General features: G+C 37.7%; 1 protein-coding gene across 1 annotated transcript in view; it reads left to right on the top strand.

Moving 5' to 3' along the window:
- Positions 1-16,094, top strand: part of FYB2 (FYN binding protein 2) — an 83,583-nt gene that overhangs the window by 58,632 nt on the left and 8,857 nt on the right. Inside the window, exons 10-15 of the mRNA XM_033114495.1 lie at positions 3,369-3,483; positions 3,596-3,636; positions 5,115-5,178; positions 6,260-6,358; positions 8,620-8,648; positions 10,283-10,343. Of these exons, the coding sequence (XP_032970386.1) occupies positions 3,369-3,483; positions 3,596-3,636; positions 5,115-5,178; positions 6,260-6,358; positions 8,620-8,648; positions 10,283-10,343 (409 nt within the window). The remainder of the gene's footprint in view (positions 1-3,368; positions 3,484-3,595; positions 3,637-5,114; positions 5,179-6,259; positions 6,359-8,619; positions 8,649-10,282; positions 10,344-16,094) is intronic.

The raw sequence follows: 16,094 nt of genomic DNA, 5'->3' as shown, positions 1-16,094 counted from the left end.
TGCTGACGTCCTATTAATCCTTTAAGGTCTACCTCAAAAGTGACTTCTTCTAAGACCTCCCTTACCTCAGTCCACCTTCCTCTTTCCCACTCTCCAGGGATCACAATTCTTCACGCCTCTCAGTTTTCATGACACTTAAGCAGCGACGGAGTGACCACGTTTCCATATTAGGCTTTAGAGTCTCCTGTAACCTGGGAAAATTTACTTCCTTTCATGTGCAAATGAGGCTCCTATACTTATTCCCCAGTGCTGTTCATCACTGCACATAAAGTCGGGTTCATATGCTAAAGAACTGCTAGCTCTCTTCATTCCTTTTCATTTCTGAAAAATTATAGCATGCTTTACATTATAATTCATCGTGTACATGTTTGCCTCTCATGGTATACTGTGAGCACCTTGAGATAAGAGACCACTGGGTATTTTTCTCCATATTTCTGTAACCTGGCACAGTGTCTGGCACACTCGAGCTACCAAAAAACAGTAAAGGAATGAAAGAATAAATCAAACTTCAGTTTCTGAGAATATAGTGGATTAGACAATCTGAATGATTCTGACAGAAACAAGTGAAGATCAATTTTTTTTTTTAATTTATAGAAGTATCACAGAAATGGTTAAAAAAAAAAAAAAAAAAAAAAAGCATCCATACACCTGCAGTAACCAGGGATCCTGGGAAGTGAATGCCAAAGCTACCTTCGCCCTGAGGGTTTTTACTGAGTTCTGAATCCCTTGAGTTCCTGTTCTGACTGCATGGCATGCAGACTACAGGGGCCATATCCCAGGGCCTGCCCAAAGTGAATTTATAATAGGAGACTCCTGTATAAAGTTGGAACCGCAAAGTAGGTCCACACTTTAAGAACAAACAAGACTGAGCCTATAGTTAACAATTCTGTATTGTGTCTTATAAATTAGTGAAGATGGTAGATGTCGTGTTATTACCACACACAAAAAAATTTAATTTAAAAAATGGGGGCGGGGTAAATAGTTCTGATGAGGTGAATGAGAAAGCACAGAGATAGCTTTAATTTAAAAACCATGCTTTAAGATGACAAATAGAATTATTTGGAGTATTGGGGGCGGGGGGGAAAGGAGGGAAGAGAGGAAAACAAGTTGAAGTGAAGAAGAGTTACAGCAAAGCCCTGAATGTGGGACTGAATGCCATTTTCATGCCATAATATAATGTCCGTGAAGAGTCACTATAGATTTGGGGATTATACCATGATGGAAACAGTCTGAAGAAGATTATTCTGAGTAATTCGTACATACTGCTAAAGCACAAAGGGAATTGCTGAATCCATTAATAAGTCTTTGCGATACCTACGATGAGTAGCACAAAATGCTTAGTCGAGGGGTGTGGGTATGAAAACAGAGGAAAGTTTTAAGAAAAAAATTCAAGTGAGTATTTTTCTATACTTCTATTCAAGTAGGCCACTTTTGAAAAAATAAAAGGATTACTTCTTTGAAAAAAAAAAGAAAAAGAATTAGCAAGATATAAACCCCATGGAGCAGAAGGAAATTTGCCCATTTTGACCCTGGTGCTGAGTGAAGGAAAAAATATCATAAGCTGAGCCTCATGTGCACCGGCAGTTCAAATTCACCCTATGTGTGTATTCCAAAAGAAACCCAACTGAATCTAAAGTTGTACCATCTTGGTAGCCCTCCCAGACAACTGATAGAAGCAAACATAAATCCTCTCTGATGGAATCTATTTTTATCCCAGGTTTCAAATAATTCCCACAAAATGATTTTTTTAAAAAAAATTAACAGTTCACAGGCAAAACAACAACTAAACATAGAAGGATACAAGCCACAGAGAGTGAAAACCAGGACAGACAACAGAAACCAACCTGCAAAATATTACAGATATTAGAATTACAAGACACAAAACATAACTATATTTAATGTTTTTAAAATAAAAACGAATAAACAGATTTGGAAAAGATAAAAAACAATTGACAAAATTGATATAGAAAGGCAGTGGATGAATTACACATCTGTTAGGAGCTTGTTGCAATAATTGACGTGAGAGCTGATGGTAGCTTGGCAGACAGAGCATTGAGATGTGTTTGTATTCAGGATGTAATGTGAAAGGAGAGATGTGGATTGGAGGTGGGGTAAGAAAGAGAAAAGAGGAAAGGATGTCTTCAAGGTTTTGGACCTGAGCAATTGAAAGGATGGAGTTGCCCTTTTTTATTGAGTAGGGTCAGACTTCAGGAAGAGCAAATTTGCAGAGAGAAAAGGTGTGTTTGGTTTGGAACATAGTATGTTTAGACAACCAAATGGAAATGGTATGAAGGCTGATGGAGTATCTAGAATTCATTAGAGATATCTAAGTTAGAGCTGTAAATTTAGGAGTTGTCTGTGTTTTTAAAATGAAGTCACAAACTTTTACATTTGCCTCAGCCAAAAGGAAGGATTAGGAAAGAAAAAAATTGTCCAGAACTAAGAATTAAGCAACTGTGGGTTCAGCATCTTTATTTTGTCTTGAAGAAATTTACTGATAACTCCTTAAGAAAATGCAGGACCTTATTTTGCCTCTGGGAGCTAACATTCATTGAGACAGTTCGGGGCCTATATGCTAATTGACTTCGTGTCAGAAGATAAAATCTTGTTACTTGGTTCATTTAGTGAATAGACACAATTCAATTTGTTTACTGCTTATTTTGCAGGTATATTACTACTTATTTCTGATTACTAGTTCATGTCTGGAAATAATTCTAAATCACCCATACTCTAAATATTAACCAATGCCAACTGATAAAAGGTGGCAGTTTTATGGTTATGACAAAATTACGTCTCTGTGAAATAAACAAGCACCTGCATTTAACAAGCTGGCTACTTGGGCAAATAATCCCAATACATTTTCAACCTGGCAAACCATCTTCTGGCTAATTCCAACTTTAATGAATATTGTATGTTGACATGTATGCAATCAACTTGTCTTAAGAACTTATCCTTTAAGAGAAAAATGCACACAACTGGATGAGGTCATCTAGGTAGATGGAGAAGCCCTAGGGCTGTACCCTGGAGGACTTTACCATTTGAGGACAGGCATTAGAGGAGGAGCAATCGTAGAAGAGGGAGGAGTTACTAGTTTACTAGGAAACTAGCACCTTCAAAAAAATGTAGTAAATCCTTGCCATGATCACATAGGGTAGGCGTTATTTATCATTATCCCTACCTCAGAGAATCATACCTGAGCCTCTGCGAGGGGAAACGGTTTGCCAAATGATCACACACACCAAGAGTATAATCCAGCTTTGGCACACGTGACCTATCTTTTCCCATTCTTACCTCCACTGCCAGTGGTATGTGTGATTGCATTTATGATAGCAGTTGTTCTTCAGGGGGTTTCTCTGTTTTCCTTACAGGTGGGTATGTGGAGGCCTTGGCGATGACTGCAGAAATGCCAGGCCCAGGGGCCTTTAAGCCAAGTTATAGCTCCGAGGAGACGTATGATGATGTTGAGTACCCCAGGAGAGAGGGGTAAGTACAATGCCAGCCTGTCAGCAGTGTAGTGAGACTTCAAATGAATGTGGTGAGACTTTAAAGGTACAAGACAACAGCTTAAGAGTCTTTATTTCTTTTCTCCCCACAGACCAAAGTCAGACTTCTCTAACTCATTTGCCTCAGATAATGGTAAGTACAGGGAGACATTTGTGAAATGGCCAGTAGGAATTGCTGAGTGCTCTACGGCTGATTCGTGATAAATTGTCTTTTATTTATACATACTTTTAACGATAGCAATTGGACAGGGTGGTAGCCAGCTAAGGGAAGTGGACTGAGGTATGTGCTAATAAATACATTTAGAATTGTGAAGGTCAAGATGAAGGTAATGGGGCTCTTGTGGCAAAAAAGCAACTTCCCTGTGAAATCGCTTCCTTCCTGATCTCGTCACAATGCAGGTCTGATTAGAGGAATGTTTTCACTTAAAACACTTTCATGGCTTCCCAGTACTTTCACAGTCGACCTTCACATGGTCTAACGGCCTTGAGTGGTTTGCCCCTGCTTGCCTCTGCGGCCTGTTCTCTTATTCTATGCTCAGTCTTCAACCGTGAGACCCAGTCGTGCTGACCTTTCAGCTCCTCTGACTTGTCAAGTTCCCACCACAGGGTGTTTGCCTATGCTACTCCCACTTTCTGGAATTTTCTTCCTCCCCTGTGTCCTTTTGCCTATGTGACTCTTAACCTTTCTTCTGTGCTCAGCTTAGTCATTACCCCCCAACCCCGTGAATATTCTCCTTGGGGTTCAATCTCAGCGTTTCAACCCTCTTTTTTTGTCAGAATTATAATTGCATATTTATGGGATTCTTTGATTAATGACTGTCTTCCCTCCTAGATGGTTACCTTCTTTATGCTTACCATTTGCCTTAGCCCCTAAAATAATGCCAGGTAGATGTTATATATTTTTAAAATAGTTGTTGAATGAATGAATGAAAATATAATGGAGAGGGAATAAGCAAATGCTACTCTGATTGTTGTCCTTCATAGAATGTCAGAATTTCAGATGGTGAAACATCTTAGAGATCATTAAATACAGAAACCTCATTTTAAAATGGAAACTGAGGCACAGAGAAGTTAAGTGACTCTCCTGCACTCATTGTGTGAGAGTCATTTTGAACTTAAAAATCCTCCATTGTCAGGGTAGACTTAGAGTATATCTGTGTGTATTAAGCTTATGTGTTAGGCTAGGCTAAAGCCATGCTACGAAGGGGAAGATTATTCAAAATATATTGATTCTTCATTATTTCTCCAGAATTCAACACAATGTCTGATGTTTAGTAGACTCTGATTGTTATATATTAAGTACGCAAAAGGGGGAGGGTAGAAGGAAGGATCTGTTGAGAAACCAACTTTTATTAAGTAAAACGGAGCAGACTTGGAATCTGGGGTGGAAGCAAATATTAATTTTTGTTTGTACATACTAATTTTATAGACGTTTAATCATTTGTACCATATACTTATAAAAATATGTGCGTGTGTTTCAATATAATCTACTTAAACAAGGAAAACATAAAAGTACATCAGCACCTGGTAGGTAGCCAATAATTTTCTGTTAAATATGAATCTGAACTACTGTCATTAGAATGGATGAAAATAGCTTTTTTTTAATTTCAGAAGAAAATAGTGAAGAAATGTACGAAGATGTCTACAGAACGAAGAGCAACTGCCCAAAAAAAGAGTGAGTTTCTCTTTCTTGGCTTCGTAGCTAATGGTATTTCCTGTTAGTCTAGGAAAACCAACTTCAGAAGTGACTCTCGTTCTTGCCCCCACCATCTTTAGGGAGGATTTGCACAGGGAATGGAAATAAGCTTTTGTAACACTACATTGTGCTCAATAGGATTCTTGTAATTGTGTACAATCATATGTTAAATTTCAAATCACGTTGCTTTCTGTTTTGAGAAAATGTCTATCTCCCAGAGCAGAGCATTTTGCTACTGTGTTAGAAAATAAGTGAGAAGTAAATGTCAATAAAACTTGCTTCAGTTCTATCGTACTTTTCCAGGAAGAAATCAACGGTTATGACTTACCGGTGTCTTTGTAAGTTAATAAAACTGTCACTGGGATTTGGGCTTAATTTAACATCTAAAAATTCAGTGTTATCAAGAATAATATTTGTTCAAGTGGGCATTATTTGTTAAGTTTAGTTACTAGAGGTACATTCTAAAAAGGAAAACAGGGGAAAAGCAAAAACTTGAAGGTTGAAGGGAGAAAAAGGGGACTCACGCTGGGTGGGATGAGATGGGTGTCCCCTCTCCTTCCCCCTCCCCCCAAAAAACCCAAGAGCATATTTGGAAAAATTGTATTCATCAACTGGGCAGTCGATGTACCACCATTGTTGTATTATACCATTCCGTAAATTAAAACTCAGTGACATGAATTTCAGGAGCCAGCAACTCCTATATAGTACACTAGAAATAAGTCCTATTTCTACTGTACTTTGTAACCTATGCTTCCCTGAGTCATCTTCTCTAAAAGGAAGACTTTGCTCCATCAACGCTGCAGAATAGAGACCATTGGGAGCAGATGAAAGTTTTTGTTGAAATATCCTAATTTCCTTTGTGGCAGCCTGGTAAGTGCTACTTCACATAGACATCAAAACAAAGAAGCAGAGCACAGAGGTTGACAAGGCATTTCCCTGCTCTTGCTTGAGTGGGGTGTGTTTCAGAAATGAGACTGAAGCCTCTAGTCCTTTTTACGACCACAGCCTTCCATCTCTAGTCCTCTCTCAAATGCCATGTTTATATCCTCTGATTCCTTAGTTTAGAAGGAAAAGAAGCATTTAAAAGACTGCAGAGATTCTTCAAGAAAGAAAAGGACAGATTTCAGATGAAGAAAACGAAGTCGAAAGAAAACCTAAGGTAAAAAGCCCCTTTACACAGCTTTCTGTTCTCCACCCTATTCTCAGAAACAGTGGAGAGGAGACCAGAAACTAAACCAAACGCCCTGGTTATCACCCGCCTCCTTCTGGCCACTTTTTGAGTGAACCACACCCCCGGACACTAATGAAAAAGTGACAAAGTCCCTTTTGAAAAAACTGATGAGGAAAGATTGCAAAGAAGGGTAGAGAGAAAGTCTTAATCAAGCAAAGTCCAGAATGGAAACTTTTCTCATCATCCTTGGCGTATATTCCTGATATTATCACTAAGCATTACGTTATTATGTCCTTTTATGCTTTTTATCCCCACAAGTTCCACTGTTGATTTATCTACACTTCCGTATTCTAATTTGCCTCTCTTGAGAAAGGCAATGTGTGGAGAGGGGAGAACGAACTTTTCAGCTGAATGGTCCACGTATCTCAAAGTTAGCCCCGGAAGGACCCTCCCTGATCAAGCTGGCTAATTACCAATGTTTGGGAAGGTTACACTTTCACTGGTATAACAAAGAGATGGGAGGCCTAGATTTTGGATTCCAGTTTCAGCTCTTCTGTTTATTCAATGTGTAAATGTGGGCAAATCACTTCCCTTTTGCACCCATCAGCCCAGGTTTCTTCTTGCCTCCAATGAAAGTCTCTGAGTAGTCTCTGGAGGTGCTTCTCTCCCTAATCTATCAATAGAGTAATAAACACATGCATATACATCTGTATTTTATGACAGGGGATGGTAAAATAATTTGCCCAAGGTCATTACATATACCAGCGTGGAATTACTATATGTTGTTCCACCTTGAAGTTCCTTTCGATCATAAAGCCTCGAAGTTCTGTGATTTTAAGTCTAATTGTCTATTGATTATAGATCTACCAAGAGATCCAACAGGATACGGGGTTTGTAAATTGCAGCCCTGACCATGGAAGGAGGAGTTTAGTTCAGCTCCGGTGGTCAGTGAGACGGAAAGGCAGATCCTGGCCTTAGCAGGTTGGATGCTTCCGACAAAAATTAGTAGCTTGATACTTACAGTCCCTTATAAAGTGGATCCATGAGGATGTAAAATACAGCATAGGGAATATAGTCAGTAATATTGTAATAACTATGTATAGTGCCAGGTGGGTACTAATCAGGGGATCACTTTGTAAATTATATAAACGTCTAACCACTATGCTGTACACCTAAAAGTACTATAAAATAATATCGAATGTCAACTAGAATTGGGGAAAAAAATTAAAGGAAAAAAACAATTGGATCCAGGTTAGAATGCTCCCTCTGCCTCCATGACCATATATGTCTTGGACTCCATCCTGCATATCACGATCCTGACCACATCCAATCTGGTCTTATGGACCCTAATAGCAGGGATCACTTAGCATTAGCTCTGTCCCAGGCACATTCACGGAGGTATGCTCAGCCAGTACAAAAGTGACTCTATAAGAAAGGTGCTGAGACGCATTTTAGAAAGGAAGAAACTGAGGCTTACATAAAGGTTAGATGGGTTTCCTGAAAGCGTTGTTCCTTTGGACATCCTTTATTATGTTTTTATCACAGAGTATTGTATTAATTCACTTTTGGTCTCCCTCACTAAATCCCAAGCTACTTCAGGACAGGAAGTCTGATCATTTTGCACACCCAGCACATGAGCCTGGCCCATGGAGAGTATCTACAAAAGATCTGTAGAACTGAACTGAAATCATTGCTTAAAACACGTGGACTTTTTTTTTTTCTACCACGCCATACTTCCTTCCGGGTGACCTCTATAACTGTGAGATTGGAGGAGAACCAAACAATCTACCTGGGCCAAATGTCCTCTCCCATTTAGCAATTCACCATCTTCCATTTCCACCAGGCCTGGAATTCTCCCCTCAGGTCATCCCTTTGGCTTATGCATATTAAATAAGCAGGATTCAGTGTCACCAGAAAGTTGTTCTCTCTCATCATACTTATCCCATGTTGTTTGTATCTGATTGACATCTTGGAATGTTAGAAGAGAGAAACAGAATCTCGTGGATGGAGAAGGGCAGGGCTGCAGGAGAGCCTGAGGTGGTCTGGTTAGGAAACGAGGTATAGGTGGTCACAAAGGGTAAATAAGCTGATTTTTACAAGGGAGGTGGTGATCAGAACAAAGCTGCAAGGAAAGGTTTGCTTCACGTCTTTGCCTAGAAGCATCTGTATTAAGAAACCTAGTCATCAATCCGTTATTCTGAATACGGCTTTTTTCCCCTTAACCTTTTACATCTTTTGTCAATCAACAGTGCATTTTCCATTTCGCTGCCTGATTTAGGTAAGTGACATTTAGTTATTACTGGCACAAAACTACTCAGCATTGGCATATTAAGGGAAGGGAAAGAGCAGTAGTAGTCCTTCCTGCACTCCACATTTAATGAAGTAGACATCAAAATCAAAGAAGAAATTTTACACAATAGTATTACTGAGTTTTGGGAAGATGAGTAACTTTTCTCAAGGCCTACCATATACCAGGCCTCTTAAATCCCAGAGTCATAGATGTTATCATCCCTTTTTAGGGAGAGGCTCCAGGCCCCACATCTCTGCTTTAGTGACCTGGGATTTGTACTCAAGTCTCTCTGATTAATGAGGCTTGTGCATTTGACATTAGATCACACAGCCTCTTGAAGGATTTGACAGCCATATCACCCTAATTTGAACATGATCATGCTGCAGTACACATACTAATTGAATCAGGGGTGGGTCATTGGACAATGTATTGTTTGCTGTGCTATAAAAACAATAGTGCACAAATTAGCACAATGGATGACACATAGTATGCTCTCAGCCACTTCAGTAAGTTGACTCTGTCTATAAAAAAGGGCCATGTGTTTTGTTGTTTGTTGGTTTTTGTTTATGATCTCTAACCATGGTGGCTACTTTGATTTCACTCTGACTTGGCAATTCAAATGTATAGTATATTCCACAAATATGAACTAAATAATGCTGAACTAAATAATCAACGAAGATTATATAAACCTGGTAAAACTACAGGTTTCCCAAAATATCTTTGGTCTGTGTTTTTTAAAAAACAGCCAACTTCGAATAGGTATGCATTGTGCCCCCATCCAAATTTATGAATAACAGAATATGAGTTATGAATAATTATGCCAGGTGTCAAACTCATTCAGGTGGTGAATCACTTGAACATTATAGAATTCTATGTAGAGCACCAAGGACTGTGAATATCCTCAACTGAACATGTCTGACTATGATCATGTACTAAGTCAGAGTCAATTTTATGCAAGATTATAATAAAAGTAGTTTGCCAATCGTTTAAAATAAAAATCATGGGGGCGGTGGGAGATGAGGGTAAGAGGGATCAAATATATGGTGATGGAAGGAGAACTGACTCTGGTTGGTGAACACACAATGGGATTTATAGATGATGTATTACAGAATTATACACCTGAAATCGATGTAATTTTACTAACAATTGTCACTCCAACAAATTAAAAAATAAAAAAAATTTAAAAAAATAAAAATCATGGAAAAAATCAACATTAATATTCTACTGAACTTTATTTTCCCTGGGAATTAGGAAAAACACACACTCTCAGTATTCTAGCAGTATGATATCTTTGTGCAGTTCTAAGATGATAGAAACTTAGTCTAAAAAATGATTCTTTCACCAATTCATATTTCTGGAAATCTGCATGAAATCAAATTGAAATAAATACATGTATGTGTGTTTGAGATATTCGGACATCAAATTTTAATCCCTCAGTTGAATTTCTTTCCAAATGAAGGACTTTTTGTTCTTTGATCTTTTCAGCCTATCTGTATTTTATGATCCGATTTTGATAAAACAGGCGTGGGGATGCACCTGGATAATTGTGTACAATTTGGGGAGCCAGCGATTGTATAAGTCATATCTAATACTGGACTATTTTGATCCTATCTTGCCCCTAGAATTTAGGTCTCAGGAAGTTATTATCCATGATGATGTGAACATAAATGAAAAAGAATCACAGTAAGTCAATTTACCTTATTGGTCATCCCTGCTATTTAACTCATTTTCTGGTGTGGTTTTTTTTTTTTTTTTTTTTTTTTTTTTTAAATATGGTCAGAGGGCCATCTTCAGATTTTTAGATACTGGATGAAAAGTCACCTTGTGATAGTCCCCTGACTAAAAAGGGAAAACAATAAATAACATAGATGATCTAACAGTGGTAGGTGATTCAAAAGTCACTGAAGCTTTAGAATCTGTTTCTTATCTTTGAATCTAGAGATTTGAAACTTATTTCAACATAATAAACACTTATTTAATAACCTCCTATGTATAAGACAACGTGGAAAATAGCAAGCACTGACAGAACCTCTGTTATCAAAGACTAAATAACTGTACTCTATCGAAAAAGAAAGTATCCCCAAAACTTGGTTCCCTTCTCTAGCTATCTCTCTGCTCCTTCCCGCTCAATAAAATGGCTAAAAATAAAGGTCTCTTCTGTTCATTCCAAGCTCACTGTCCTTGGGCTTCTGTTCCTATCATACCAGTGAACTGATTTTTGGTAAGGTCACTAACAACTTCTTGGTTAAATCCAGTGGATACCTTTAAGACCTTATCTTACTTAGCTTCTCTATAATATCTTTAACTGTTGACTACCATGTTTCCCCGAAAATAAGACCTAGCCGGACCATCAGCTCTAAAGCGTCTTTTGGAGCAAAAATTAATATAAGACCCGGTTCCTATTTTAATATAATAAAAGACCAGGCATAATATAATATAATATAATATAATATAATATAATATAATGTAATATAATGTAATGTAATGTAATATAATAATAACATAAGACCTGGTCTTTTATAATATAATAAATTTTTACTCCAAAAGATGCATTAGAGCTGATGGTCCGGCTAAGTCTTATTTTCGGGGAAAACATGCCATCTTTCAAAGGAAAAAAAAATATTAACTTTCCCCAGGTTTCCATGTTATTGCTATTTTTTATTCCTCACCTTTGGCTGTTGCTCCTATTTGATTTTGGTTTTGTGTGCGTGTGTGTGAGTTCTAACTCTACCATTCATCTCTTTAAAAAGTATGTGTTTCTCAGATTTCCTATTTCAGTTCTATTCTTCCTTAATACGTTCCGGAATGATCTCATCCACATCTAGGGCTTTAATTATAATCATTGTAGTAATGATATCAAAATTTACATTTGAGATCAGATCTCCTCCACCTTAGTAATCCTGCTGAATAATTCTATTTAAAACTCAGAATTACATAATAATTCCTAATCTCAACCCTCCCCATTCAAATATGGTCTCTTTCTTCTAATCTCTATATTGGCGATTGTCTCAATAAACACACAGTTGCCCAAACCAAAACCCTAAGCATGTCCTTAACTCTGCCTCCTCTCCTGCCCTGCACCCTCTTCTGTTCCAATAACTCTCAAAACATTCCCATTTCCCCAGCCCTACTGCACACCCACAGTGCAGGCCCTCATTGTTTCTCAGGTGGATTATTAACACTTCCCAAACGGCCATCTCATCTCTTCAGATTATTCTCCAAACTTTCTAAAGTGCAAATGTGATCATGTCACAAATCCGACCATCCATCAACTTAAAACAACATTTAGTGGTTGTCCGTCACTCTCAGAATGAAATGCAAACTGCTTAGGAAGACGTAAAATTGATTAATGACCCAACCCCTAGCAAATTCTCAGCCCCACCTGTACTCCCCACTCACCCACCATTCCTATGTTCCATCCATACTATATGCTACTTGGAGTTCTTTGAACTCAACAAGCTGTCCAGCATTTCAAAAGCTTCTCATTTGTTCCAGCTTCACTGATCCATTCAACAAATGTTTCTGAGCATGTACTATGTGCCAGGCACTGTGTTAGGTGTTGTTGGATATACAACAATGAAAACAGATATAATTTCTATTCCTGCCTAATTGGAGACAGATGAGAAAAAATAAGTTATAATTTCACATTGGAATTTGGTTGTTGGGATATTTTGAAAGAGAGTGGGCATAGGGTGTGTGTATCGGGAAGGGGCCGATAGTCATTTTAGAGTAGATGGTTGGGGAAGACCTCGATAAAAAGGTGAGAACTTAAGGGAAAAAATGGTTCTCGGTGTAGCACTTTGTCATGCTTTTTGCCTGGTTATCTATTTTAGCCCTCAGTGTTGAAAACTGAATTCAGATTTTACTTTCCCCAGGAGGCCTTCTCTGACCTTATCTATCTGGGTTAAGTACCCCATTTTTATCAGAACATTTTCCTCACAGTTGTACTGGTCTTGCTTCTTGCCTGTCTCCTCCTCTAGGTGGGAACTCCCTGAGGTAGGGACTGTGACTTTCCAATCTATAGTGTGTGGCCTCATACCAAAACATAATTTGTTAAGTCAGTTAACAAGGGCCTGCTAAAAAAAAGAAGAAAGGAAGTGCAAAGTAATCTGGAAGCTCAGCATAGGTAGCCATTTCCATTATTTAGGGTTCCAGAAAAGTATCTGTGCCAAGTTGAAGCAGGAAGGATAGGTAACATTTTGACAACTGGAGACTGGGGATCAAGAAGAGAGAGAACGGGAATATATAGGGGAAGAGGGCAACTGTATAAATGGAAAATGTATGTTTGGGCAAGTTTGTTGGACCATAAGGCATATGATCAGGAAACAGGTTGTCACAAGCAGGAGACGTAATTTGTCATGAGGGCTCTGGAATATCAAATTAGAGTTAAGAATGAATTCTTTTTCTTCAACGTAAATTATATAATATTTGTAAAAGTCAAAAGAAAATAAGAAACATACATAAGTTGTAAAGCATGACCAAACGAATTCGCCGGGACCCATCACTTGACTTCAGAACTAGAACATAACCAAAGCCTTGGCTTCTCTACCTTCTGCTCATCTCCTAGCCTCTCTCATTGCCATCCCCCCAAGTGAACCATTCTCCAAAACGGTGTGTTTCATTTCCTGTTAAAACAAAAATAGTGTTATCAAACACATGATAAAATATAGTTTCATTTGGGATTTGTATTATAAAAATAGTATGCTGAATACAGAACTCTGCAACTTTACTCAAATAAAATCCATCCTTTTTTTTTTACCACTGTAATTCACTCATTTTTACTGTTCTATAATATTCATTGTATGTATATGCCACAATTTATTTATTCATTCTCTTGGTTGGTGGCTATTACAACAGTTCCCATTTTTTTGCACTAACAAACAGTACTACTACAACTTTCCTGTCTTCTGTGAACATGTGCAAGAATTTTTCTAGGAGACATATATACCGAGAAGGGGAAAGAAATGGAAATTATATAGGGAATTCAAATTCATAAGAAGATGCCAGCTTGTTTTCCAGAGTGGTTGTACCAATTCATACTCTCCCCAGCAATATAAGGGGAATGTTGATCCACATTCTCACCAACACTTAGCACAGAAAGAATTCTTAATTTTTGCCAATTTAGTGGGTATAAGACACTGTCTCATGTGGTATTAATTTGTATTACGTTCATTACTAACAGTGTTGAGTCCCTTTAAATATGCTTATTCACCATTCATGTCTCCCCTTCTGCAAAAGTCCTGTTGATATCTTTTGCCTGTTTTTCTATTGGGTTATTGGTCTTTTTCTTACTCATTTATAGATGGGAGTATTTTTATGCATTCTAGATGCTATTCTTTTGTTATATGCATTGCAAATATCTCCTCCCATTTTGTAGCTTGTCTTTTCAACTACCTTTCCAGTCTTCAGATGAATAAAAGTTCTTAATTTTACTGTATTTGAATTTATCCATTTACCTTATTGCTTTATCTTTTAAAGAAATCTTTATCCCAAGGTCATATATTCTCCCATTTTTTTTCTAAAACAGTTAGTTTTGCCTTTTACACTTAAACCTTAGAGCTTGCTGAAACTGATTTTTGTGTATAAGTGAAGCAAAGATCTACCTACATTTTCTTCCAGAGAAACAAATGTCCTAGCGTGGTTAATTGAATAGTCTTTATTTTCCCCATTGATTTACAACACCATCTCTATCATAGCAAGTTTCCATATATCGGAAGATCTGTTTCCATGCTCTCTAATCTATTCCAGTGTCATTGCAGTTGATATTAGTACATTGTAGTTGTACAATGTAGTTGATGAAAATGTAGTTGATATTAGTACATCGAGAAAGTAGTTGTTAATACCTTGACATATTCTGAGGCATGATTTATGCCTAGAACATGCTTAATTTTTGTAAATGTTCCATGTGTAACTAGGTCCCTAGAAAAGCTAAAATCAGTTGACAAAGACACAAAGAGTTGACCATAATGTTCACATGGAGCTAGTGTGGGTATAAATTGGTATGCTCTTTCCAAGAGAATAATTTGTCAATATGTATCTAAAACGCCCAGACCCTTTTCTTAACTCAGTAATTTCACTTCAAAGCAAGTAGCTCTAGTGGAAAAAATAAGGGAAACAGAAAGAAAAAATATATGCACAGAAATGTGTAGGATTATTTATAAAAAGTCTCCTTTTCATAAACCATCCAAATATCCAATAATTTGCTAAGTATATTATAGTATTCAACAGAACCATTTAAATATATGCTAAATATATACTGAATAGTTTCCAGTGACATGGAGAAGTGCTTGCAATCTGACCACTGAAAAATAGCTGAATGCAAAATTGCATGGATGCTATGATTTCAATTCAGTTTTTAAAAGAGCTTGCATAATCCTTAGAAGGAAAAGCATATGTCTTTGGAAGGTCAGATTATGTTTATTTCATCTATTTTCCACTTCTTCCAATTTTTTAAATGCTCAGAATATATTGCTTTGGAATCAGTAAAGAAAATCAATGTCTAAGTAGGCATTCACTTTGCCCGTCCCCTGCCCTCGCAGTTGTAGCTCCCTCCAAATAGTATGTCTGTGCACAAATTCTCTCTGAAAACTTGCTGTGTGCCCAGCACTGTGCTGAGCTCATCAGCCACATTGGAATATATGTCTGGATCCCATCTTCTGGGAACCTAAAGTGGAGAGATAAAACGAGTGACCATTGGACAGTCAGAAAAGAAGTCATTGCTGAGCTGTATGTCAGCTACTCCACGGCACTAGATGTTGACAAAAGAGAGGAATTGGAGATCCCTTAAAAGTCCTGGAAGGCTTCTTAAAAACCTTCCTTAAGCTGCATCTTCAGTGCTGGTCTAGTGCAGCTGGATGCTTGTGAATATAATCTGAAGGAATGATGACATAATCTCAAAAATTCCTGTGACGTATTATCCTTGTGGTTATAATTGACTCGCTGAAGAGTTACTAAAGTTCACACGTGCAGACACCAGAGACATACAGGTGGTTGATAGAGTAGGATCCTGTTTTGCTCATACGAGTGGTGGACATATTGGTAACCTTGTCATACCAGGTAAAAAGCACGTTTTGAAAAAGCAGGTATGATAAAGGACCATAGACTTTAGAGTCAAATGCACCTGGGTTCAAAGCCAGTATTTGACCATGATAGTTCACTGATCATCTCTTTCCTCCTTTGTAAAAGCTTTACGAATGACTACTTTGAAGGATGGCTGCAATGCTTACTGTGAAAAGCAAATGAGTTAGTATATTAAAATGCCCAGCATAAGACTTGACACTTAGGCGCTCAAAAAAAAGCACTATTTCTTTCTATAATACCCTCTTCCCTTCCTGAATCATTTTCTACTAATACCAAACACTAGTTGCATTAGTTTTCTCTCAGGGTGAAGGTTAATATTATTTTTCACGTTTTAGAGGCAACAGAAGCTGAGGC

This window comes from Rhinolophus ferrumequinum, chromosome 9, assembly GCF_004115265.2.
Source record: "Rhinolophus ferrumequinum isolate MPI-CBG mRhiFer1 chromosome 9, mRhiFer1_v1.p, whole genome shotgun sequence".
NCBI lineage: Eukaryota > Metazoa > Chordata > Mammalia > Chiroptera > Rhinolophidae > Rhinolophus > Rhinolophus ferrumequinum.
The sequence above is the reverse complement of the archived record's forward strand: the minus strand, read 5'-3'. Positions and strand labels throughout refer to the sequence as shown.